At 47.1% G+C, this 25,993-nt stretch overlaps 1 protein-coding gene across 3 annotated transcripts in view; it reads right to left on the bottom strand.

Moving 5' to 3' along the window:
- LOC146833819 (dimethylaniline monooxygenase [N-oxide-forming] 2-like) overlaps nt 1-25,993 on the bottom strand; it is a 230,324-nt gene that overhangs the window by 50,812 nt on the left and 153,519 nt on the right. For 2 of the 3 annotated variants that reach the window (XM_085601709.1, XM_085601710.1), the window contains one exon: nt 22,926-23,045. The exons of the other annotated variant lie outside the window; for it this stretch is intronic. In XM_085601709.1, the coding sequence (XP_085457835.1) occupies nt 22,926-23,045 (120 nt within the window). The remainder of the gene's footprint in view (nt 1-22,925; nt 23,046-25,993) is intronic. 3 annotated transcript variants of the gene reach the window in all.

The raw sequence follows: 25,993 nt of genomic DNA, 5'->3' as shown, positions 1-25,993 counted from the left end.
CAGGGTTAGTGAGTGTTTTTAAAAAAAAATGTTTATGAGTGTTAAAAGCATGTACCAAGGTACCACAAACATTAAATCAGTATACTTTGTGTACAACTAATGAGCGATTTTATTTCGAACATATATTATGTGAGTGGCTGTTTGACAGTTTATATCCATGTGTGAGTGGCTGCATGGGTGAATAAGTGGGTGTGTGAGTAGCTGTATGGTTGAATAAGTAGGTGTGTGAGTAGCTGTATGGGTAAGTGATTGGCTGTGAGAGTGGCTGCATTGGTGATTGAGTGGATGTGTGAGTGCCTGTATAGGCGGTGAGTGGGGGCTCTATGGGTGGGTGAGTGGGTGTCTGAGTGGCTGTGTGAGTAGCTATATGGGTAGTAGAGTGGGTGTATGACTGGCTGTATGGGTGAGTGTTTGGCTGTTTGAGTAAGTGTAGGAATGTGCCTCGTTTGACATGGTTAGCCCACACTTTTTTGCCTGATGTCTGAGGTAATTTCAAACTGTATGTGCACTGAGACTCTGCCAACCAGGTTCCCAGCATCAGATCTCCTTCCCAGTAAATGGTACTCCTGGTACCCAGGGCATGAGGACAGAAGGAGGTCCCCTAGGGACCCCACACCCTGACCTTGCAGTGCTGCTATTGCAGGCCTTGTGTCCAGAAGCAGGATAAACCGAAGAGTCGATGTGGCATACAGCCCTGTGTACCATGCCAACCCAGCACTGCATAAGATATAGGTAAGCCACCCCTGCTGCAGGCCTTTAGCCCTAATGCTGGGTGCACTATATCCTATGTGAGGGCCTATCAGCATGAATAGGACAATATCTAGTCCATTCTGGGTGTTGTAAGTGAACAGAAAGACTTTTCATCGAAATCCATTATGATTTAAGCCACTTGTTTTGAGCTTTAATAAGAAAATACATGAAATGTTATATACATGTTTAGATAATATCCTTTCTTCTATTTTCCCCTCCCATTCTTCTCTTTCTCCTTCCTCGAATTCAGTTATATTTTGATGACTAAATTATGAAACAGATTTGTATATATTTATTTTGAGATTACACATAGGATAGGATCACTTTTTTACATTCATTGTATTTATTAACTTTTGTACTCTATCTCATCATTAAACTGTGATTTTTGGTATTAATAACATGTGTAGCTTGGCTGTCATGTTTAGATATTTATAAAATGTATTTTCATATAGAATTTAGATTGCCAATTTTTGTTTTTTACATTGTAAGTGATCAGGGAAGCCATAAAGTGTACATAGGCTGGATACTCGTCAACACGAGTTTCTTAGCTCCATGATGGCTTCACTGATTTCTAAGATTGTTTGGTACCAAACATCTTTTCTGAATAAATCCTTGCTGATGCCAGTACTGGATTTATTAATAAATTCACACAGGAGACCCTGCTAGAGGGTCCCTGAAACCTACCAAAGACTGGTGTTGTCCCTGTCTAGTTTTGGCCAGACAGAGCTGTCTGGATCCAGAGACGGTGCCTGCTCTGGGCGGAGGTTGTCACACCTTCACCCTACAGGATCTGCCTCAGCCGAAGCAGGAACTTCAAAGGACATGCTGCTTTTGTACCCCGCCCCCAGCCTTTGCTGTTAGAAGCATATGGTTATTCCCCAGTCCTGCTCCACTTTTGATGGGAAAATTAGGTAAAGTAGGAGGTGGATCTACCTTCACACCTCAGGTGGGGCAGACTAGGTAGACCCTCAGGTGGGACAGACGAGGTAGACCCTACTTTTCACTATGCGCCATCTTGAGGATGGGAATAGTAGTTAATTAAAAGTCAGGGTATGCCCAATTCCCACGTCAGGTCAGTGTAAAGATGGTTTAGGCATCCTATGGGTAGGCTACTACCTGGCCTCCCCTAAAAATGCCAGTAAAAAACAATTCAGTATTTAGGTGGCTCCCAGAGAACCTGACTTTAGATTTAATGGACACAAGAAGATGATGGAAAAAGATCTCTTTGGTTCGAGAACTGAGATCTAGCGCAGGAGAAACTGGCACAAACCCCTCCACTGCCAAGGACTCGGCCTTTGCAACTTGCTGTCTCTCCTGAAAACTGGGAGGCCTCCAAGGAACCCCAGAGCCCTCTAGCCTTCTGAAATTGCCATGAACCTCCCTTTGGGCTCGGGGCTCTAGTGCATGGCGTCTGCTGGTAAAGAAACCACTGTGGATGAGGATCGGCACACTCCTGAACGTTGCCACAACCAAGGCTTGTTGGTTCCCCAGTCCAGTGGAACTGACCCCTGCACACCTCCATCAGCTCAAGGGATCGTCTCAGCACAACGACGGATGCTGGAAAGAGACCAGTTCCTGAGAGCCCTCACCCTCTTGCCAGTGGCGTGGACAGTGTAAAGCAGTGACAGTCTGCCCTGCATCTCCCCTATAGCCTGGTTGTTGCCGGTGAACTCCAAAACCAGCACTCACAACCTCCAGTACTCCTGCTCCAGGAACCACCTGACTGCCTTCTATACCCGAGTCCTGGGCCCCTAAAGACCTTCATCTCCCCGGTGAAGATGACCTTTGTCCTTCTACAGGACTGTGGTCAACCAAAACTCCAAGTCAGAACCCTCCTTCCAGTGATAGAGATGGTAACTAAGTCAGCGGTCCCACACCATCCGAATCCACCCCATCTCCAGCAACCGCCGGGTTGGAGGTGTTCCAAATCCATACACTTCCATTGCTTTCCCTGCCGACTGTGATGGTAACTATTTGACGGTATCGACTGCCGAGTGCCTGGTACTGCTTACTTTGAACTACATTGCATCTTTTCCGATAACCACAAGTATACAAAGTATTTGTTCAAGTATTGAGACTGTATAAAGTATATTTCAGATTAAAAGTCTTGCTTCTCAAAAATACACAAGGAATCTTTGTATTTTTATACAAAATTGGTCTTGGATTTATTCTTGAGTGTGTGTCTCATTTATTGCCACAAAAAGATAGTTGGTATTATCTATGTGTCATGTCTATCTTCCTTTAGGGATATCTTGCACTCTCTATATAGTGTACTTCATTTTAGTACACTGTATAGAGAGGCTGTTCTCTTACAGTGGGTGTTTGGTTAAGTGAGTTGCTGTGTAAGTGGCTCTACTGGAGAGTGTTGCTTGCATGAGTGTCTGCATGGGTGACTGTATGGCTGTGTTCAGAGGTTGTATGCATGAGGGAATGGCTGTGTAAGGGGTTGTATGCTTGAATAAGTGGGTGGGTGAGTAGCTGTACAGGTGTGTGGCTGTTTGAGTTGTTATATGGGTGATTGGATGGGTGGGTGTGTGAGTGATTGAATGGAGATGTGAGTGGTTCTGTGGATGATGCCATCAGTAATGTCATTTGAGATGCCGTAAGTTATGTCACTGACCATATTATGAGTGATGTAATATGTGAGGAGATAAGCAGTGCATTGCGGGGGTGTAAGGTATAGTTAGCTAAGGTAACTATACCTGCTAAATTTCACTGGTTTTTGTATGAGGGAAATCGGAGCCTACCTGTAATCTTTCTGTAAAAATCTATTCCCTAACTAAAACTACAATGGCCCCGTAAATTTTGTTTTTTTCAGTGAATTTCTATATTTAAAAAAAATGTTATTTCTAACTATAACGAACCTGGTAACCTTTGGATTTTGCACCAATTTCGTAAGCTTTTTTTTCCATTTTATTTCCTAACTGTAGCCTGTAGCCTTTTAGAGTGGGTGTGTGAGTGGCTGCTTGGGTTGTGAGTGTGAGTGGCTGTATGGGTCGGTGACTGAGTGACTTTGGGTCTGTCAGTAGATGTGAGAGTGGCAGAATGGGTGTTGAGTGGGTGTCTGAGTGTCCGTATGGGAGTATCAGTAGCTGTGCCAGTGACTGCACCAGAACAGACCCTCATCTGCCCCTTTATCCAACAGGAGTCCACAGCATTTGCAAAATGTCCACCCAACTGGAGTACTTTCTACTATTTAATTAGCGAGTGCTATCTCGTTGGGTAAATATCTAGTGCATATTCTACGCTACCTCTGCATAATGGACCGGGAGGAAATGTCTCTAGTGACCTTTTCTGTATTTTGTCAATGTAATTGTTTCTGATGTGTCTTCATCCAGAAATCTATAATATTATGAATCCTTCTATAGAGAATACCACAAGACTACAAAGAGGTAAATCTCCACCAAACAATACAAGAGACCCTCCTCTTAACTATATGAAGTAAGTGCTTCTTTGTTTGGTGGAGATGTCCTCATATTCCTAGGCATAAAGAATGCATCACCAAAATTGGTGGGAAACGCCCTGGGGGCCCTTTGATAAGCTGTCCATCATTCTGGCAAAAAGGCGGGAAGACCTTTTTATACTACTAAGGTGAACAGGTCAGGTCAAATGGGGGGAGCTTCAGGCGATTTTGCACATTTGTATACTTGTAGTCATGGAAAGGGAGAACAATGGAATCTGCTCTCACCAGGTAAGAACCCACTCGTCACAGTCACTACAGATTGCGCTCCAATAGATCAACGATGCATTCACCTCCACAAAGCATTTCGGATCATTTTTCAATGTGGAATTGCTTTGAAAACACACTTGCTTTGCCTTTGTCAAGCCCAGGAGTTCAGGATCATCTGTCCTTTACAGAAGAAGAGCTTCAACTGGGGCACTCGCTATGTTTTATATGTAAGTGCTTCCTATTGAGGATTAATTTCTGTGCATTTGGCCCCGGGAACCCCATCTCCCGGCATCCGGCCACGTCTTCCTGGGTGCCTGGCCCCACCCAGGGCACCCAGTGTGCTTTGACGGTGACCTCGGGGGGAGCCTCAATGCATACACAGTTCCACAGGATGTGCAAGAAGGCAATGTGGGAGGAGCGTTTAGATCATTGGAGGGCAGTATGGCCTTTTGGGGGGACTCCCTCTATCGGTGGCGGAAAAGATCTCCTTCCTAAAAATGGTGGCTCTTCCTATATTGCTGTATTACTTTACCACACTCCCAGTGTGGAGACCGGGGGCACCGTTCCGAGGCCTGGACTCATGCATCTCAGCCTTTATTTTGTTTAAATCTGTTTTATTATGTTTTCCCACATCACTTACATACGTATGCAAGACAATCTCCAACAGTACATTACAACCACAAATAGAGTCCTCTGATAGTGACGCTCAGTTCCCACATCTGAGCTTAGAATATCCACTGTGTAACCTAGTGACCTTATAGCCACCGTTCCCGGTTGAACTACATCATATGTGTCGCGTCAGCAGGGGTAAAGTCCACAGTGCAGTCGTGATGTGATTCCATGGATATCGTATGCAGGGTGTTACAAAACATACATCTCATGTGAACGCACAGATGTTATAAAGTAAGCAAACAGTAACTGAAAAAAAAACCAAACACAGCAGCTAAGTCCGACTTCTACTTACACACGCTTCACTTAGTCCCCCCACCCTCCCCCCCCTATTGTAACTACTTCTGTTTCCTCCACCCCCCTCTCTCGCCCCCGGTCTCGCGCCTCTCCACGAAGCTGTAACACCATCCAACACACCTAGTTGCAACTCTTTTCAATCAATGGCCACTGTAAATGTGCCTGCGTGGTGGGAGGAGGGTGCACCTAGCATGTCACCCATCTTAGGTTGCGGGAATGCCCCCCTCAACATCCAGCTGCTGCTCTAGGCCATCCCCCCATGCGCATAAAGCTCTGAAGCAGACCCTCCCACTGCACTGCCATCGGTGTCTTGCACAGACCCATTTTCTCCTCCCGCATGATGGCTATCCCTTCTGCTTTAGCCCATGCTATGAGGGAATATCTGTATTCCCAGATAGCGGATGTATCAGCCTTCCATTGCACCTGCGTGCCAGCCAGAACATAGCCCAGGTCCTGGATGTCCCCCCTAAACGCATATAAACAGGATTTATTGGCATTCACCCGGAGTCCAGAGAGAGCAGCAAAGTCACATAAGATATGTTCTAGGTGGGGTGGAATAGCTCCTACATCTCTCATGAAGACTAAAAGGTCGTCCGCATATAGCGAGACCTGGTGCGTTGCATCCCCTAGGGGTATTCCAACTCCCAATGTTGTCCGCAGGGCCACTGCCAGAGGCTCGATTGCCAGCGCGAACAGGAGGGGCGATAGCGGGCATCCCTGCCTGGTTTCCCTGCCTATTGGGATGCTATCGGAGATGTATGGACCTAACCTCACCCGGACTTTGGGGTTTTGATAAACAGGCCCACCATTTGTAGTAATTCCCAGCCCAAATCATACTGCAGCAACACCGCCGCAAGATAGCTCCACTCCAAACAGTCAAAAGCCTTCTCGAGGTCTAACACCAGGCACCCCGTCCTGGGCCACTCCTTCCCGCTGTCTGTCACCACTCGGAAGAACCTCCGCAGGTTCAACGACGTACTGTGCTTGGGCACAAACCCATTTTGGTCGATGTGGACCAACTCGGGGACCACCGGCGCCAGGCGTTCTGCTAACAGCTTAGCAAAGATTTTGTAATCTACGTTCAGGTGCGCCAAGGGCCTGTATGACCCTAGGTTTTCAGGGTCCCTGTCTGACTTAAGGAGGTAAGCCTCTCGCATTGACGGTGGCAACCCGTTGTCCATCATGGCTGTTGAGTAGAGGGTGTGCAGACACTGCGTCAAAACATCCCAGTAAGCTTTATAGTACTCTGCAGGCAGGCCATCCAGACCCGGCATCTTCCTGGACGCCATGGACCCAATTGCCTCTCCGATTTCCTCCAGGGTAAGGGGACCATTGAGGGCCTCCTGGCGTGTCCCGGAGGCCGTCGGTAGCTGAATTGACGCTAAAAATCTTTCTAGGTCGGGTTCAGAGCAACGCCCCCTGGATTGGTACAGTCGTGCGTAATGATCCATCATCGCCCTGGATATCTCCCTTTGGGTGTATACCAGAGAACCCTCTGACGTGTGTATTGCCCCGGTTGGTGCATGCTTACTCTCTTGTTTCAGCAGCCAGGTCAGAAGTCGGCCCGCTATGTCTGCTTTAGCGTGCGTGCGAGCTGTGTGGGCAGCGTAATTATGACAGCGCAACCTCTCCATAAGTTCCGCATGTTGAGCCCTGAGGTCCTCTAATTGTCCTGACTGTCCACCCCCACCTTCTCCTTCTCTTTGGTATTAGAGCAGCTGCACTTCCAGTCTCATGAGCGCCATGGACAGTTGTTTATGCAGATTTCATGTTGCCCCAAGACAGTGCCCCCTAATAGCTATTTTGTGGGCATCCCACTCCACAAGTGCGGAGCTCGCTGTCCCCTCGTTGTGCTCAAAGTATTCCAGGGCAGCTGATCCTAGTGATGCACGGAATTCTGGGTCCTCCAGTGCAGCAGGTTAAAGGCACCAGCTGGGTATGGGAGGGCGACCAGGATCCCAGTTCAGTCGGAATCGTAAAGGATTATGATCGGAGTGTGTCCTACCTAGGTATTCCACTACCTCAACCAAGGGGACCAGAGACTGCGAGCCCACCACCCGGTCCAATCTCACATGTAACCCATGAGTTGCGGAATAATAGGAGTAGATGCGGTCTGTGGGGTGCAGTACATGCCATATATCTAATACTGCCCATTGTGACAACCAGTCCGCTAGCGCCTGTGCATTAGAGGTTGCAGTCGTTGCCTGAAGTGGCGGGAAGGACCTGTCTGTGTTTACATTCAGGACCGCGTTAAAGCCCCCTACCAATAGCCAGGGCAACCCGACGTATGGAGACAGTGTTACAGATAGTCGCGCCAGGAACGAAGATTGATCTGTGTTTGGGGCATTTATGGAGCCTAAAAACACCTGCTGGCCATTAAGTGTCCCCTTCACTAAAGTGTAGCGGTCATCGGGATCTGTCACGGTTTCCTCACAAATGAATGGGGTACCTGCCCTCACCCAAATTAGCGTGCCCCTCGCATGTGCCGAATAAGTTGCGCCATAAACATGCCCTCTCCAACACCTATCCAGCCTATCAAGCTCCGGCTGAGTCATGTGTGTTTCTCGTAGCAGGGCAATTGCAGCTGAATGGCGCTGTAGGTATGCAAATATGGAGTAACGGCGCCCAGGTGTGTACATGCCACCTATATACCATGTGATTATATCCGTTCATGCCATATCTGCTTGTAGTGATCAACAGGGATACCAGGGGCAGGGCATCGGGTGGGGCATCTCGCGGAGGCTAGGGGACTGTATGAGTGTGTCGGACTGCTCCATCAGAGACAACAACATAAAACAAACCATGAACAACTGAACATCTGGGGCGGTCATTTCGCAATGGCCGCCCAAATTTCTGTCCGGTCTTCCAGTATGTGGACACGGTCTATCAAATCCTGCAATCCGGCTGCATGACTTTTCGTTACAGGCTGAAGCTCCTTCAGAGTTTGGTCGTGTGTAGTGACTCTATCAGCCAGTTTCCGATGATTTGCGTGAAGCAAGGTAAAGTCCGAGGTAACTTTGTCGATTCTGGTTTCCAGGGAAGTCCTAGTGTGATCCAGTGCTGTACCTATCTGCTCCACAGCTGCAAGAACAGAGTCCATTTTGGCTGCCAGGGCTGTGGTCGTTGGCTCCGGCATCTCTCCCGCGGTTCCCTGTACTGGGTCAAGGCTGGCGGCCCGTAGGTGTCCTTGTTGTGTCTTGGCCCGAATCCGGCCCGTCACCAGTTGCTGCGCTGTGGGCATTTGCCTATTCCTCGCCGCGTCTCTTGTGTGCTGTATCTGAAACACCTGTCTTTGGGTCCCGCGTATCACCTGTGTCATTTCAGCTCACCAGTAGAAGGATATATCCCGCCTACCAGAAGTGTTGGTGCACTCGGTCCCGATGGCGTGAGCGCTGCAGATCAGGGCAACTGAGCCAGCATCAGATCTCTGGCAGGCAGTGGTACAACAACGGCAGCGCCTTAGAGATGGAAGAGCGAGGCGCTGCAACAGGATCGATCAAGCAGTGTCCCTTGCTTATGCCCCTTTGGTTATGCGCTGCCTGTTTGATTCCCAATCCCCAGTCTGGGGCCCACGAGTTCCACAGGCTCCCACCAGCACCAGCCAAGAATCCCACAGGCTTACTACCAGGAGCGCTGCCCACGTTTCTCCACCAGCTTCATCACCGGTCCGTCATAGCCGTCCAACTCCGGGGACTCCCACTCTCACTGACTAGGCCACCGGAGTCTCAACCATTTCTCTTCTCGCGCTGCCCCACTGCCCGAGGGTCAGCGGCTCCTCCGATGTTCCCACCAGGGTCGACCGCACCTCCCGCCATGAATCTTCTCACTGCAGTGCTCCCTAGAGGCCCCAGCAAGGTCACCTTTATCTCCTCAGATGGCTGTCTCTGGGGCAATCCACATATCCCGTAGCTCACAGGGTCAGAGCTCCCACAGAGGGCCATGTAGAATTGCCGGTCCTGCTCCTCTCCGCTCTGTGGGGACCCTAGCGGTTCCGAAACTCCGCTCTCTACGGCCGCCGTGGCACTGGTCAATTTTCTCGCACCATACTGTCACCGGCTCCACATCAGCCACAGTGCCAGGGGTTCACAGGTAGGGTATCTGCAGTGCTTGCTGTCCCGTGCAGGGGATGGGCGCGCTCATGGGTTTAACACAGTGCCCACGACACCAACACAGGGGCCTTTCCCCTGCCTTCAGCCCCCGGCACTGTCAAGCGCGTGCATTTTCTGCTTAACCCATCTTAGCACACCAGCGACAGGTATGGGGGACACCGTAGCAGGGCACCAAATCTCCAATCATCAGGAAGCTCCCCCTATGTCTGTTTATGTCCCCAGTAGCGGCTTGCGCTATGAAGGTCTCCGCGTTACCTCAAGCCTCACTTCATCCCGTCTCGCTGGGTCTCGGGAGATACCAACTCTCTTCCCTCGGTGACTCTGCAGCACTTTAAAATGTCCACGCCATGCAGCCGCTGGCCCCACACAGTCCGCAGAGCCTGAAGTCTTGGGTGGTGCGTCAGCAGCTCCAAAAAGGTTCTGCGGCGGGCGGACAATGGTGAAAGCTCGCTGCCGTCCTTAAGGCGCTCAAACGCCCGGGCGCCGCAAGCACCGACACAGGAACCTGTCCTCGCTGCCCTGGCTCCGTTGCCCCTCGTGGGTGCTCCCAGCCACACAACTGCACCTCCTCACTTGCCTCAGTATTCTCAGAGGAACCCCACAGCAGGGCACCAGCGTTTCAGTGGCAAGGAGGCATTTCCACCGCCCAGGCACACCGACGGCGGGGACTCCGCTGCCAGTACAAGGTGGTTTCGCAGCAGGCCGCCATTTCCTTCCACAAAATGTCCACATGCAGCCCGAACGTTAGCACTTGTCAGCGCTCGTCATTCGCAACACTTCATATCCAGCTGGCCGAACCGCTCAATGCAGCTCTCCACAGACGCAGCCCGCCCTCTGGCAACTAGCGACGGGCAGCGATGTCGCAGATGGCACCTCTAGGAGAAATATCACGGATAATAGGGGATCGAAGGACGGAGCACTAGCGAGTTGCGTCTGCCATGTTGCCCGGCTGACCATGCCCCTCCATGCATCTCAGCCTTTATATGGGGCACGAGCAGAAGGAGCATAGCTTTATCCACATTAAAAAGATCGCAACTGGAAGGAGGACTGGCAGTCCCGGACATGGAGACATACTATTTAGCCGGGCAGCTGCAGCGATTCACACAATGAGTGGACCCCTTTGCCCCAGAGAAAGCGGAGGTGCTCAGCACCCTGATGAGAATATTTAAGCTGCGACATGTACACATTAACGAACATAGGGTACTCACCAGAGTTTTCGCTTGAACTGCTACAAGTGCTCCCGCATGGAGGACAGTGGGGGAGAATAGAGAAGTGGGAGCAGGCAGCAATGACAAAAATCGGAGACTTATATAGAGATGGGGAATTACTCACCTTTGAGGACTTCAGCACAGAATGAGATATCCCACAGGGGCATTTCTTGCTCTATGGGGCAGTCACAGGTGCAATGCGAAGACATTGGGGGGCAGTGACCAACCCATGCCACCTGTGAATACATAGGACTGGCGGGGGAACCATAAAAGCTGTCACGTATCCGCTCGAGCAACTACGAACTAACAGGGTGGAAGACCTGGGCAGACCATTAGAAGACAAGGACTGGGAAAACATATTACAGCGAGCCACTAAAGTCTCTCGCAATGCAAGATTCAGCCTGATTGGCTTTTACATACTACATAGGATATACTTCACCCCAGATAGAATCAATCGGTTCTTCCACAGGGAAGATGCAGAATGCCCAAGATGCAGGGAAAAGGAAGCAAACTTGATGCACATGCTGTGGAGTTGCCTGTCTTTAGAGAACTACTGGCAGGAAGTGACAAGAGAAGTGGCGCGAATTACAGAACAGGAAATACCACACACCACACAGAGCTAAGACTAAAATCACTGATAAATGCCAAGATCTTGCATTTATATTGGCAAAAAGAGAGATAACAAGTAAATGGAAAGCACCGAATGGCCCCAGCTACCATAGATGGAAGCAAGAACTGGAGAAATGGGCAAGCAGCGAAGGCAGAATACTGCTCAGGAATGCGAGAAGAGGTATAGGTAGGATTGAGAGGGCACAAGCTTGGGAGGTATTATTGCAGGACATGAAAAATTCTGAGCATTGCAGCGGGCAGGAAAACAGATAAAAACTCCGCTTCCAGCAAGTTTTACAGCTCCACTTGCTCGGAGCGGAGTTAGTGTTTGCTCTTGCTTGGCGGAAGCTGTCACAGCTCCTGCAAAAACAAAAACCAACAGCTATCTCCCGAGGGTGTCACCCCCATGGCCATTCATGGCTCCAGGAGGGGGATGCATAGCCCCCCCTTCTTTAGCGTACATGGGCCAGCCTCGGGGAGATGGTGGTCCCCAGGGCTGTAAATGGCCTGGGAGGGGTGCCTTGTGGCCACCTTTGCATTTGGCCATGCCAAGGGGAGGTGGTGGTCCCCAGTGCCAAATATGGCCCGGGAAGGGTGTGCGTGGCCCCCCTCCCTTCTTTGCTATATGTTTGTGCCCCAGGCAGGTGGTTGTCCCTGGGGCAATTAGAAAGTAGGAGGAGGGTCCACGTGGCCCCCACTCTTTTATAACTCAAAAGCCCTAGGGAGGTGGAAAACCCTGGGGCCTATGAAGCTCTTAGTAGGGGAGCCGCACAGCCCTCTCTCCTAATTAATACAAAAAGCCCCAGGGAGGTGGCAGTCCCCGGGCTTAAACTGGCCTGCTACTCTCCTCCCCCATTTGTTAATAAAATAAATGCCCCTGGAACCTAGCCTACGAGGGGGCTAAAAGAGAAACAAGCGCAGGAGACTTCACAAATTCTCACAATTCTGCTGCAATTTTATATTTTTAACTGCTTTTTTGGCCTGGCAGTGTCCCTGAGGGAGGGGGGTGCAGGGTATTCCAACCCTGCCCCCTTGTCTTTTTTTAAAACGGTTTTCTTGGGGCATGGCTGAGTCGGAGCCCGAAGATGGCTGCCAACACTTTCTGGTTGAAGTGTTGGCAGCCAATCAGATCTCAGCATGAGATTAGGAGGATTTGTGGAGTGGTTGCATTCCTAGATATACAAATTTGGTTTACATTTAATAATTCTGAAACTACTGAACAGATTTACACCAAATAGCAAACAGCACTCTTTCTTGACCAAGATCTAGCTTTCTGTCAAATTCCACTCAGCAGTTTGGCTGTGGTCGTGTCTAAAATTCCGATGGGAATTACCATGGGAAATACACATCTTTTGACCCCCTGTTTTTCTTGGTCCCGGCTTGCTGGATCACCCCAAAACTTGCACAACAAGACCCAACTTGACACGTTTTATGGAAAATTTTGCGAAGATTCGTCAAATTGCCCCAAAGCTCTAGACAAGTCAAAAAATGCTTTTCCTATGGAAACTAGGTCCTAAATATAACTTCCTACTGGCAAATGCCAGTAGGTTTTATCTTATATTATCTACTGGCGGTCGCCAGTAGATAGTTATAGTTAGGATCGTGTTTCCATAGGAAATCCGCAACATTCTATTTGGAATAACTTTGGCGCCGATTGACGAATCCTCGCGAAATTTTCAAAATAGGTGGGGCGCTCCGCTCCGCTCCTTCCCTGAAAGTCTCGGGGGGATTCGTCAAGCGGGGGCTGAGAAAAAGGGGGGGTCCCAAAACACGTTTCCCCCATGCATTTTTCCATAGGACCTTTAGTTCAAGCTACAGCCCGAACGGCTGAACAGAATTACTTGAAATTTGGCAGAGAGGTAGTCCTCAGGTCAGGGATGTGCCTTTTGCAGGTCTGGTGTAAATCTGTTCAGTATTTCCTGAGAAAATAGCATTTAAATCAATATATATATCTATAAGCGCGCACCGTGCGCGTACGGTAAAACTTACCGTACGCGCACGCTGCCGTGCGTGAGCGCGATTCTGATTGGTTGTTAGATCTTAGTAAACATTCGAATCGGTCGAAACCAGGAAGTGTCAGCCGCCATTTTGTCTCTCGCAGTCTGAGGGGGTGAAAAACAAAGGTGGAGAACGTGAAAAGGGGGCAGGGTGGACAGTTCCTGACCCCCTAGCCTTTGTCAGGGGGTCCCAGAAGGACCCCCAAGGGCCAAAATGTCCTTAAATTTTTTTGAGAAAAATCGCGGAGTACGCGTAGTGTGCGCGTACGGTAGAAACTGAAAAATTCCGCGAACTGCGTAACGTGGGCGCGCGGTGCGCGAAGCGTACCGTGCGCCCACAGCGCGCGCACGGTGCGCGAAGTGCATCGTGCGCGTACGGTACGCGCACGGTGAAAAACCTTAAAAAAATATATAAAAATACATAACTTAGCATTTAAAAAAAAAGTACAAATTCACTGAAAAAACCATAGGTTTCACACACGTTATAGTTAGGAATTAGCATTTAAAAAACCTTGCAAATTCACTTAAAAAACCATAGGTAATATCTGACGTCATCAGCAGAGGATTGCGGTCGCGTGAGTTATAGTTGCCTGCACTAACTATAACGGGGGAATTTCAATGGTTTTTCACGAGTGAAATGTCCAGCTAACTATAACATGTGTGAAACCTATGGTTTTTTAAGTGAATATATTATATATATATATATATATAAATATATATATATATATATATATATATATATATATATATATATGAAAAGCGGGAAACTCCCACAACCTCCGAACGGGCGGCGAAGAAGGAGAGACGGACCACAGGAAACTTCAGGCAAGAGTATTTATTCGACCATTGCTCAGCAAACCATGACGCGTTTCGGGCTCGAAAGCCCTTGTTCACATGCGGAGACAAGTTGCACTGAAAGATTTTTTATATGCGCTGCAACGTGTACACCCACTTCCTGATCACGTGCTACTAGACCAGGAAAACAGACTTTGTGTGATACATTTTAAATCAATGGAATCAAATTGCACGATAATTATAGAAAAACGTAATACAAATGTAAAATACGTATAGTTGGTAATTTGTGCAATTTAAAATACGGAAATGTAATGATAGCCATTGTCATAGGCAGCCAGCATAAAGCATATACAAGATACTGAACTTGTTCAAGTAAGAGAGTGTAGATATAACAGGATAAATCCATATTAAACACCCAAATGACAAGAAAAGTAAAAACAATGCCATAAAAAACTTATACCGTATAGTATCATATTATAAGGACACTCAAAATCTGTACCAATACAAAAAGGTGCGTAGCAGCATTTTCCATAATAGTGCAAAATCGTGCGGAATGTGCAAAATTTTTTGGGAATGTGTGCAAATATAGCAAGACAATACAGTAAGATTAAAATAGGAATGAATAAATATTAATAACAATAAAAGATACATTTCTGATAGTTATTGTTAAAATCATATAAATTTCATTTCTAAGATTCCATCATCTTACTGGAGAGTGCTGATACTTCATAGAATGATGTGTATTTATGTATATGACAAAAGAGGTATTGGGAAAGAAATCTGCGGTGTGACCAGATAGCTAAAGTGCGTAGTGCAAGAGATAACCACCCAAGAAGATGTGTAATACCAAAGCACACAGTAAAAAAATAATAAAAATAAATATAAATATAAATTTAAATATCAAGATATATAAATTTATGTACAGAAATATGTATGCGTGTGCGTGTGTGTTTATATATATATATATATCTCAATCAACAAAATCGCCTGAAAGCTCGAGGGCGCACACAACGGCAGGGGAACCATTTAGGCTTTCACACTGGCAGCCTGCATCACAGGCAACTTACATTACTGCTCCGGACAAATCTTCTCTACGCATTTCAAGGCTTGCGCCCCTTCGTCTGAGGTCTCTGCATCTGCTGATCTCGCAGGCGGTTCTCTGCATGCCACTACTCTTATACTGCCCTGAGTGGGCCTCACACATCGTGAGTCATATTTGCTGTATGCTGGGATATTGATTCCCGTTAGGAACAGTTATTTGCTTTAAGTAAGTCCTGCTTAGTCAACAAGGATTAAAAGCATATATTCTGCCCTGAGTGGGCTCCGGAGAAGAACGCAAGTGAATTCGCCGCTGTATACAAATGCAGACCAACTGATGGTTGTTATATAATTAAAAGTGCTGTTGCCATGAAAATAAAAGAAAGATTGGCTGTTCCTTTTGTTCTAATGAAGCAAGCCCCTGACAAAGAGGAGCACTTCCTTGAAACGCGTTGGGCAGCAAGTGAAAACAACGTGACACAAAGGCAAGTCTTTCTTGAGACCGGATGGTGGGAAATGTGCCGAGTGCCCTCCTGAAAGGCTTTTGGGCAATTTGTTGAAGAAAAAAGATATATATATATATATATATATATATATATATATATATATATATATATATATATATATATATATATATATATATATATATATATATATATATATATATATATATATATATATATATATCAAGCTCAGTGGGGAGTGTCCCTCAGGCGAACCGCACTCGAGCAGCGAAGAGCTTCCCCAAAGCTTTATCAAGGTATGAACAGGGAGAGAACCGGTAAATGTTCCAAGCGGCCACACACCAAACGCGTTTCAAGTTTCCCTCTTTTTCAATGGAATGCAGCCAGCAGCGCTGAAGTGGCTCCACCTGCCCATGATATATGCACAAAATCGCCTGCCTAAATAGGCAACTCTAAATGATAGGCGTAGCATTATGGGAGGGGAAGTCCTTTATTTAAATCCAAATTGCAGCGCTGAAAAATGCATGGCTATGAGAAGCTCTACATGAGCCCCGGTTTCCACTCACTGTTCTAATCCTCATCGCTGTCCCATGTCTCAGCTCTAACATCCACGGGCTGCATGGCCTCCTTAATTGGGGGTGGTGCAGGTTCAGCGGCAGGACGGCCGCTATACATCAAGCTCAGTGGGGAGTGTCCCTCAGGCGAACCGCACTCGAGCAGCGAAGAGCTTCCCTAAAGCTTTATCAAGGTATGAACAGGGAGAGAACCGGTAAATGTTCCAAGCGGCCACACACCAAACGCGTTTCAAGTTTCCCTCTTTTTCAATGGAATGCAGCCAGCAGCGCTGAAGTGGCTCCACCTGCCCATGATATATGCACAAAATCGCCTGCCTAAATAGGCAACTCTAAATGATAGGCGTAGCATTATGGGAGGTGAAGTCCTTTATTTAAATCCAAATTGCAGCGCTGAAAAATGCATGGCAATGAGAAGCTCTACATGAGCCCCGGTTTCCACTCCCTGTTCTAATCCTCATCGCTGTCCCATGTCTCAGCTCTAACATCCACGGGCTGCATGGCCTCCTTAATTGGGGGTGGTGCAGGTTCAGCGGCAGGACGGCCGCTATACATCAAGCTCAGTGGGGAGTGTCCCTCAGGCGAACCGCACTCGAGCAGCGAAGAGCTTCCCCAAAGCTTTATCAAGGTATGAACAGGGAGAGAACCGGTAAATGTTCCAAGCGGCCACACACCAAACGCGTTTCAAGTTTCCCTCTTTTTCAATGGAATGCAGCCAGCAGCGCTGAAGTGGCTCCACCTGCCCATGATATATGCACAAAATCGCCTGCCTAAATAGGCAACTCTAAATGATAGGCGTAGCATTATGGGAGGTGAAGTCCTTTATTTAAATCCAAATTGCAGCGCTGAAAAATGCATGGCAATGAGAAGCTCTACATGAGCCCCGGTTTCCACTCACTGTTCTAATCCTCATCGCTGTCCCATGTCTCAGCTCTAACATCCACGGGCTGCATGGCCTCCTTAATTGGGGGTGGTGCAGGTTCAGCGGCAGGATGGCCGCTATACATCAAGCTCAGTGTGGAGTGTCCCTCAGGCGAACCGCACTCGAGCAGCGAAGAGCTTCCCCAAAGCTTTATCAAGGTATGAACAGGGAGAGAACCGGTAAATGTTCCAAGCGGCCACACACCAAACGCGTTTCAAGTTTCCCTCTTTTTCAATGGAAGGCAGCCAGCAGCGCTGAAGTGGCTCCACCTGCCCATGATATATGCACAAAATCGCCTGCCTAAATAGGCAACTCTAAATGATAGGCGTAGCATTATGGGAGGTGAAGTCCTTTATTTAAATCCAAATTGCAGCGCTGAAAAATGCATGGCAATGAGAAGCTCTACATGAGCCCCGGTTTCCACTCACTGTTCTAATCCTCATCGCTGTCCCATGTCTCAGCTCTAACATCCACGGGCTGCATGGCCTCCTTAATTGGGGGTGGTGCAGGTTCAGCGGCAGGACGGCCGCTATACATCAAGCTCAGTGGGGAGTGTCCCTCAGGCGAACCGCACTTGAGCAGCGAAGAGCTTCCCCAAAGCTTTATCAAGGTATGAACAGGGAGAGAACCGGTAAATGTTCCAAGCGGCCACACACCAAACGCGTTTCAAGTTTCCCTCTTTTTCAATGGAATGCAGCCAGCAGCGCTGAAGTGGCTCCACCTGCCCATGATATATGCACAAAATCGCCTGCCTAAATAGGCAACTCTAAATGATAGGCGTAGCATTATGGGAGGTGAAGTCCTTTATTTAAATCCAAATTGCAGCGCTGAAAAATGCATGGCAATGAGAAGCTCTACATGAGCCCCGGTTTCCACTCACTGTTCTAATCCTCATCGCTGTCCCATGTCTCAGCTCTAACATCCACGGGCTGCATGGCCTCCTTAATTGGGGGTGGTGCAGGTTCAGCGGCAGGATGGCCGCTATACATCAAGCTCAGTGGGGAGTGTCCCTCAGGCGAACCGCACTCGAGCAGCGAAGAGCTTCCCCAAAGCTTTATCAAGGTATGAACAGGGAGAGAACCGGTAAATGTTCCAAGCGGCCACACACCAAACGCGTTTCAAGTTTCCCTCTTTTTCAATGGAATGAAGCCAGCAGCGCTGAAGTGGCTCCACCTGCCCATGATATATGCACAAAATCGCCTGCCTAAATAGGCAACTCTAAATGATAGGCGTAGCATTATGGGAGGTGAAGTCCTTTATTTAAATCCAAATTGCAGCGCTGAAAAATGCATGGCAATGAGAAGCTCTACATGAGCCCCGGTTTCCACTCACTGTTCTAATCCTCATCGCTGTCCCATGTCTCAGCTCTAACATCCACGGGCTGCATGGCCTCCTTAATTGGGGGTGGTGCAGGTTCAGCGGCAGGACGGCCGCTATACATCAAGCTCAGTGGGGAGTGTCCCTCAGGCGAACCGCACTCGAGCAGCGAAGAGCTTCCCCAAAGCTTTATCAAGGTATGAACAGGGAGAGAACCGGTAAATGTTCCAAACGGCCACACACCAAACGCGTTTCAAGTTTCCCTCTTTTTCAATGGAATGCAGCCAGCAGCGCTGAAGTGGCTCCACCTGCCCATGATGTATGCACAAAATCGCCTGCCTAAATAGGCAACTCTAAATGATAGGCGTAGCATTATGGGAGGTGAAGTCCTTTATTTAAATCCAAATTGCAGCGCTGAAAAATGCATGGCAATGAGAAGCTCTACATGAGCCCCGGTTTCCACTCACTGTTCTAATCCTCATCGCTGTCCCATGTCTCAGCTCTAACATCCACGGGCTGCATGGCCTCCTTAATTGGGGGTGGTGCAGGTTCAGCGGCAGGACGGCCGCTATACATCAAGCTCAGTGGGGAGTGTCCCTCAGGCGAACCGCACTCGAGCAGCGAAGAGCTTCCCCAAAGCTTTATCAAGGTATGAACAGGGAAAGAACCGGTAAATGTTCCAAGCGGCCACACACCAAACGCATTTCAAGTTTCCCTCTTTTTCAATGGAATGCAGCCAGCAGCGCTGAAGTGGCTCCACCTGCCCATGATATATGCACAAAATCGCCTGCCTAAATAGGCAACTCTAAATGATAGGCGTAGCATTATGGGAGGTGAAGTCCTTTATTTAAATCCAAATTGCAGCGCTGAAAAATGCATGGCAATGAGAAGCTCTACATGAGCCCCGGTTTCCACTCACTGTTCTAATCCTCATCGCTGTCCCATGTCTCAGCTCTAACATCCACGGGCTGCATGGCCTCCTTAATTGGGGGTGGTGCAGGTTCAGCGGCAGGATGGCCGCTATACATCAAGCTCAGTGGGGAGTGTCCCTCAGGCGAACCGCACTCGAGCAGCGAAGAGCTTCCCCAAAGCTTTATCAAGGTATGAACAGGGAGAGAACCGGTAAATGTTCCAAGCGGCGACACACCAAACGCGTTTCAAGTTTCCCTCTTTTTCAATGGAATGCAGCCAGATGTTATATATATATATATATATATATATATATATATATATATATATATATATATATTCACTGAAAAAACCATAGGTTTCAGACATGTTATAGTTAGCGGAAATTTTACTGATAAAAAACCAATGAAATTCCCCCGTTATAGTTAGTGCAGGCAACTATAACTCACGCGACCGCAATCTTCTGCTGATGCTAATACTGTATTTAGACACTTATTTGCCCATGTCTTCTTCCATAAATTTTTAGCTATACATATATTAGAAATATTTTTTTTTCATAAAGACACATATGTCATCAGCATCAGATTGCGGTCGCGTGAGTTATAGTTGCCTGCACTAACTATAACGGGGGAATTTCATTGGTTTTTTATCAGTAAAATTTCCGCTAACTATAACATGTCTGAAACCTATGGTTTTTTCAGTGAATTTGCAAGGTTTTTTAAATGCTAATTCCTAACTATAACGTGTGTGAAACCTATGGTTTTTTCAGTGAATTTGCAAGGTTTTTTAAATGCTAAGTTACTTTACGCCATTCGTGGCGTGCACGCCCACTTAACGCAGTTCGTTCCGTGCGCGCACGGTGCGCTTCGCGCACCGTGCGCGCACGGTGAGCACGCGGTGCGCTTTGCGCACCGCGCGCCCACTTTACGCAGTTAGTGCCATACACGCAAGGTGGGCACGCAGTGCGCTACGCGCACCGCGTGCCCACGTTACGCACCGTGCGCACATGGAGGACATATTATGCGCTTCCTTGTGATAGGTAATCTGTTAAATTTAATTTGTAAGTGATGACAATAATATGCCATGCACAGAGAGTGTTTTTTTTTTTAATTAAAATTTTTAGCGTAAGCGCACCGTACGCGTACGGTAGGCGTAATCGGCGAAATTTTCAAAAAATAAAAATTTACCGTTTTTGGCCTTTGAGGACTCAACTAACATGGCTATGTGCATGGGCGCTGTCTAAACAGCCCCTTTATATGTTTTTTGCCTTTATTTACATCCCCCCCCTCAGAGTGCGAGAGAGAAAATGGCGGCCGCCGCTTCCTGGTTTCGACCGATTCGAATGTTTACTTAGATGTAACAGCCAATCAGAATCGCGCTCGCGCACGCCACCGTACGCGTACGGTAAGCTTACGGTAAGCGTACCGTAAGCTGGCTCAGATATATATATTGATTTAAAGGCTATTTTCTCAGAATCTACTGAACAGATTTACACCAAACCTACAAAAGGCACTTCCTTGACCTGAGGACTACCTCTCTGCCAAATTTCTAGTAATTCTGTTCAGCCGTTCGGGCTGTAGCCCTGTCTAAAGGTCCTATGGAAAAATGCATGGGAAAAACGCGTTTTGGGACCCCCTTTTATCTCAGCCCCCGCTTGACGAATCCCCCCGAGACTTTCAGGGTAGGAGCGGAGCGTAGCGCCCCACCTATTTTGAGAAATTCACGAGGATTCGTCGACCGGCGCCAAAGTTATTCAAAATAGAATGTTGCGGATTTCCTATGGAAAAGGGGTCCTAACTATAACTACCTACTGGCGACCGCCAGTAGGTAATATATATAATTACCTACTGGCGATTGCCAGTAGGTAGTTATAGTTAGGACCGTGTTTCCATAGGAAATCTCAAAATTCTATTTTGAATAACTTTGGCGCCGGTTGATGAATCCTCGCAAAACTAATGGGGCGCTCCGCTCAGCTCCTACCCTGAAAGTTTCGGGGTGATTCGTTAAGCGGGGGCTGAGAAAAAGGGGGGGGTCCCAAAACGCGTTTTCCCCATGGATTTTTCCATAGGGACTTTAGTCGCAGCTATAGCCCGAACGGCTGACCAGAATTATGTGAAATTTGGCAGAGAGGTAGCCATAAGGTCCATGAAGTGCCTTTTGCAGGTTTGGTGTAAATCTGTTCAGTATTTCCTGAGAAATTAGCATTTAAATCAATATATATATCTGTAAGCGCGCAGCGTGCGCGCACTGAGCAAGTCCTGTGCGCGCACCCTGCCGTGCGCGAGCGCACTTCTGATTGGTTGTTAGATGTCAGTAAACATTCGAATCGGTGGAAATCAGGAAGCGGCGGCTGCCATTTTGTCTCTCGCATAAAGAGGGGGTGATAGACAAAGGGGGAGAACGTGAAAAGGGGGCAGAGTGGGGAGATATTGACCCACTAGGCATTGTAAGGGGGTCACAGTAGGACCTTGTAGGGCAAAAAAAAAGAATAAAAAATCGCATTTAAGTGATTAGATATAAGGTGGCTCTAAAAAGAGCCCTTGTGTTTATTGTGTGTTTTTTGGTACCTACAAGTAAGTACCAATGCAGAGTCTAAAGTTCAAGAGGAAGACTCTGTTGCCTTCATCAGTGAAGTGTACACCATCTCCTCTATAAATGTCTTGCATGTTGTAAAGCAAGTTGTTGTGGTATATAGAACCCATACCATAGTCTCTGAGGAAAGCAGAAATAGATTTGTTGACGTGCTTCCTTGCTTTGTCAATCTGTGGACAAAATTGGTTGGACCAGTTCCACTTTTGCCTTTGGCATATATTAGAATTAGGGGTGGGCGGAATTTGCGGAATTAACCTTCGCAAATTATCGCGAGAATGTTTAAAATTATCGCAAACAAGCAGAAATATCGCAAAGATGCGGAAGTTTTTTTCCGGCATGTTCGCGAGATTTTCTGCATGGTTGCGGGTCGCCAACTTACCCATGTGGTTGCTTGCGGGCGCGGCCATCTTGTTTTGAGTTGTTCTCGCGGTGCATGATCGCGAGAAGAAAGACGTGATCGCGCGACGCATGACGTCACTGCGGGCGCGAACTGTCGCGAGACAGCGCAAATGGCTAAAAACAATACAACATCTCATGGAGAACGCGACCGGATCAAGAAAACTTGTCGGCGAACGCAGGGATTCAGGTAAGGCGATCGCGCGCGCGCGAGAATGTATCATTTTACAGCGCGAGCAAGAAACAAATTATCGCCAAGCTGCGGAAACCGGAATTTTTGACATTTTCGCGCTCTCCGCGGAACGCAAAAATGTCAAATTATCGCAATTTCCGCGAACGGAACGAAATTTTTGCCCAGGCCTAATTAGAATATACAAAGGCAGTTTGTGGAAAAAGCGACATCAATTGCACAAAGGTGTCCTTAATAAGCATTTCCAGACCTACCCCAGTTAAAGTGCCTAGGTCATTACCACCACAGTGCACAATAAAAAGGTTAGGCTGTGGGAGATGTAGAAAGGTTTTCACCAAAGGCATTAATTGGTGCCACTTTAACCCTCTCTGACCAATCCATTTAATGTCTACATTTGGCAAAGCAAGGTCTCTCACCATACCTCTTTTTTCTGCAAACTTTTCACTCCAGAAGACATAGCTGTGACCTACAATCCACACTGTGAACATCTTCCAAGGAGATCTGGATGCACTCAGGAGGTGTCTTTCAGTAGAAAGGCAATCTGAAATATGGAGGCACACATACTTTTTTTTATAAAAAGAACTCATTGGCAGATTCAAACCACTTTACAGTTAAAACTAGGCTGTATGTTTGAATTTTTAAAAGCATGTTTTGTATTGGTTCAGAAAAATGTGTTACCACTAAGGGTGGGCGTAGTGGGCGTAGTGGGGCTACGTGAAGCAGCACGTAGTGTGCCCAAATCTACGCACACTACGCGCTTCGCGTAGCCCCACTACGTGCCACCCACCTCCCGCCCGCCCTTCTTTTAAATAATATAAGCAATGAAAAATAAATTAAAGTAAGTCGACTTACCCGTAAGCGCGGCGTCTCCGGGGCTCCCTCTTTCTGTTTCTAATTTCTTCTGGCAAATGCGCATGCGCGGACGCCCGCGCATGCGCATTTCTCGCGAGAAATGCGCATGCGCGGGTGTCCGCGCATGCGCATTTGCCAGAAGAAATTAGAAACAGAAAGAGGGAGCCCCGGAGACGCCGCGCTTACGGGTAAGTCGACTTACTTTAATTTATTTTTCAATGCTTATATTATTAAAAGGAGGGCAGGCGGGAGGTGGGTGGCGGGTGGCAAGCAGCTACGCTTCGCCCTCGGCGTGTGCGTAGCGCTGCCCTGCTTCGCCTACTTCGGAAAGTGCGAAGCAGGCAGCGCTACGTACACTACGTGGGCGAAGCGTAGTGCTACGCCCGGGGTTAGTTACCACAGAACATTACTATGGATTTGCTGTTAGGTTTGAAAAGTCAAGCACTCTTGCTCTTTGGATATGAAACATTGTCTGCTGAACTTCTGACCTCTCTCCTCACAGCAGTGTTCCATGAGCTGTTGCTATGGAAGCAGGCAGAAGTCAAGTTGGGGGAAGGGTACATTTGGAAAGGGGTTGAAGTTTTCAACCAATAGAAATGTGTGATTTCATTTGAAAAAAAGTGGGAAGCACTGAGATTTGAAATTAACATGTATATGTGTGAAAAAAGAGAGGGAAACATTGCCATTTACTGGTTCTGGAGAGAGGAGAGAGGTGTAGAGCTCTGATATTCTGACTCTGATAGTCTGCTGTTTGAGTGCCACATTTCTTAAACAACTAACTAATTTTAAAGGTGAGTTATGAGTTTGAGAGGGAAAGTATGTGGTGATTTTTGAGATAAATATTAGAATTGTGAATCTTCTTCAAAAGTTATGTTTTACATTTTGAGGTTTGGGAGATATTTAACTGTTTTGAACTTGTAAGATATTATGGAGTATGTTTTCACCATAAGTTAATGTGTACTGGTAACAATGAGGAATACTGTTTTGTGCCTACCATCAAACCATGAGTCTGTGTGCAGAGAAGAATTGTTGACAGAGATTTAATTTGTGTTGCTGTTGAAAAGTAAGACTTGCAGTTGAAAGAAAAGGACAGCTTCTTTTTAATTGTGATGGTTAGGATTTAGCAGAAATCACTTTGAAAGAAAAGAGAGGAAAATGGCAACACATTTGAAATTAGCATTAGTTCTGTAAGAATTGCAGTCCCAGGAAAGAGGCAGCCTGTGTTTTGTGCCTACCAACACAGCATGAGTCTGTGTGCATATAGGAATTGTTGTCTGAGATTTAATTTGTGAAGTTGTTGTTCTGTAAGGATTGCAGACCCAGGAAAGGGGCAGCCTGTGTTTTGTGCCTACCAACACAGCATGAGTCTGTGTGCATATAGGAATTGTTGGCTGAGATGTAATTTGTGTTGCAGTTGTTCTGTAAAACATGCGCTTGCAGGAAAGGTACAGCTTGTTTTCTTCAAATGTGGTGGTTAGCACTCAGCAGAAAACACTAAAACACAAATGAGAGGTAAAAGCTAAAACATTTGAAACCAACAGGGTAGATTTCCCTTTCAAAATAGCAAAGGCACAGGTAGTTGCCATATGTTCTGGTAACAATGAGGAATACTGTTTTGTGCCTACCATCAAACCATGAGTCTGTGTGCAGAGAAGAATTGTTGACAGAGATGTTTCAAAGGTGTGCTGAAACTATGCACTGTTACATATATCCCAGAAGTCTTCATGCATTTCTCTTGCACCAGATAAAAAACAGTCTCTGTGTGCTGTTTCAGATAGCACTGTGTAACGCAAACACATTCAACGTCACCAAGGCACATTTCCTTTGCTCTAGTGTAGTCACTCACCCAGATTGCACATGCTCATGGTATGAAGTAGCTGTTAGGACATGTGCTCTTTTCTGCCTCTGTGATCTACAAGGAAAATGTGTCAGGCTGTAACAGTAATTATCACTTGCTCTACCACAGTAGTAAATGTGCTCTGAAATTGCCAATCAAATTCTGTTTTCTGCTTAGAAGCACACCATGAGGCTGTGTGCGCACAGGAATTGTGGCCAGAGATGTAATTTGTGTTGCAGTTGTTCTGTAAAACATGCGCTTGCAGGAAAGGGACAGCTTGTTTTCTTCAAATGTGGTGGTTAGCAGTCAGCAGAAATCACTAAATCACAAATGACAGGCAAAAGCTAAAACATTTGAAACCAACAGGGTAGATTTTCCTTTCAAAATAGCAAAGGCACAGGTAGTTGCCATATGTTCAAAACTGAAAATAACCCTTAGCACACATGCACTGTTACATACATCCCAGCAGTCTTCATGCAGTTTTGGAAGTCTCTTTGCTCATCTGCCTTGCACCAGACAATACACAGTCTCCAGAAACACACTCTTGGCACACACGCAGCAGCTTCTCCAACACTCCCATGTGTAGTACTCAGCTCTGTGTGCTGTTTCAGATAGCACTGTGTAACGCAAACACATTCAACGTCACCAAGGCTCATTTCCTTTGCTCTAGTGTAGTCACTCACCCACATTGCACATGCTCATGGTATGAAGTAGCTGTTAGGACATGTGCTCTTTTCTGCCTCTGTGATCTACAAGGAAAATGTGTCAGGCTGTAACAGTAATTATCACTTGCTCTACCA

This window comes from Triturus cristatus, chromosome 4_2 (assembly GCF_964204655.1).
Source record: "Triturus cristatus chromosome 4_2, aTriCri1.1, whole genome shotgun sequence".
Taxonomy (NCBI): domain Eukaryota; kingdom Metazoa; phylum Chordata; class Amphibia; order Caudata; family Salamandridae; genus Triturus; species Triturus cristatus.
The sequence above is the reverse complement of the archived record's forward strand: the minus strand, read 5'-3'. Positions and strand labels throughout refer to the sequence as shown.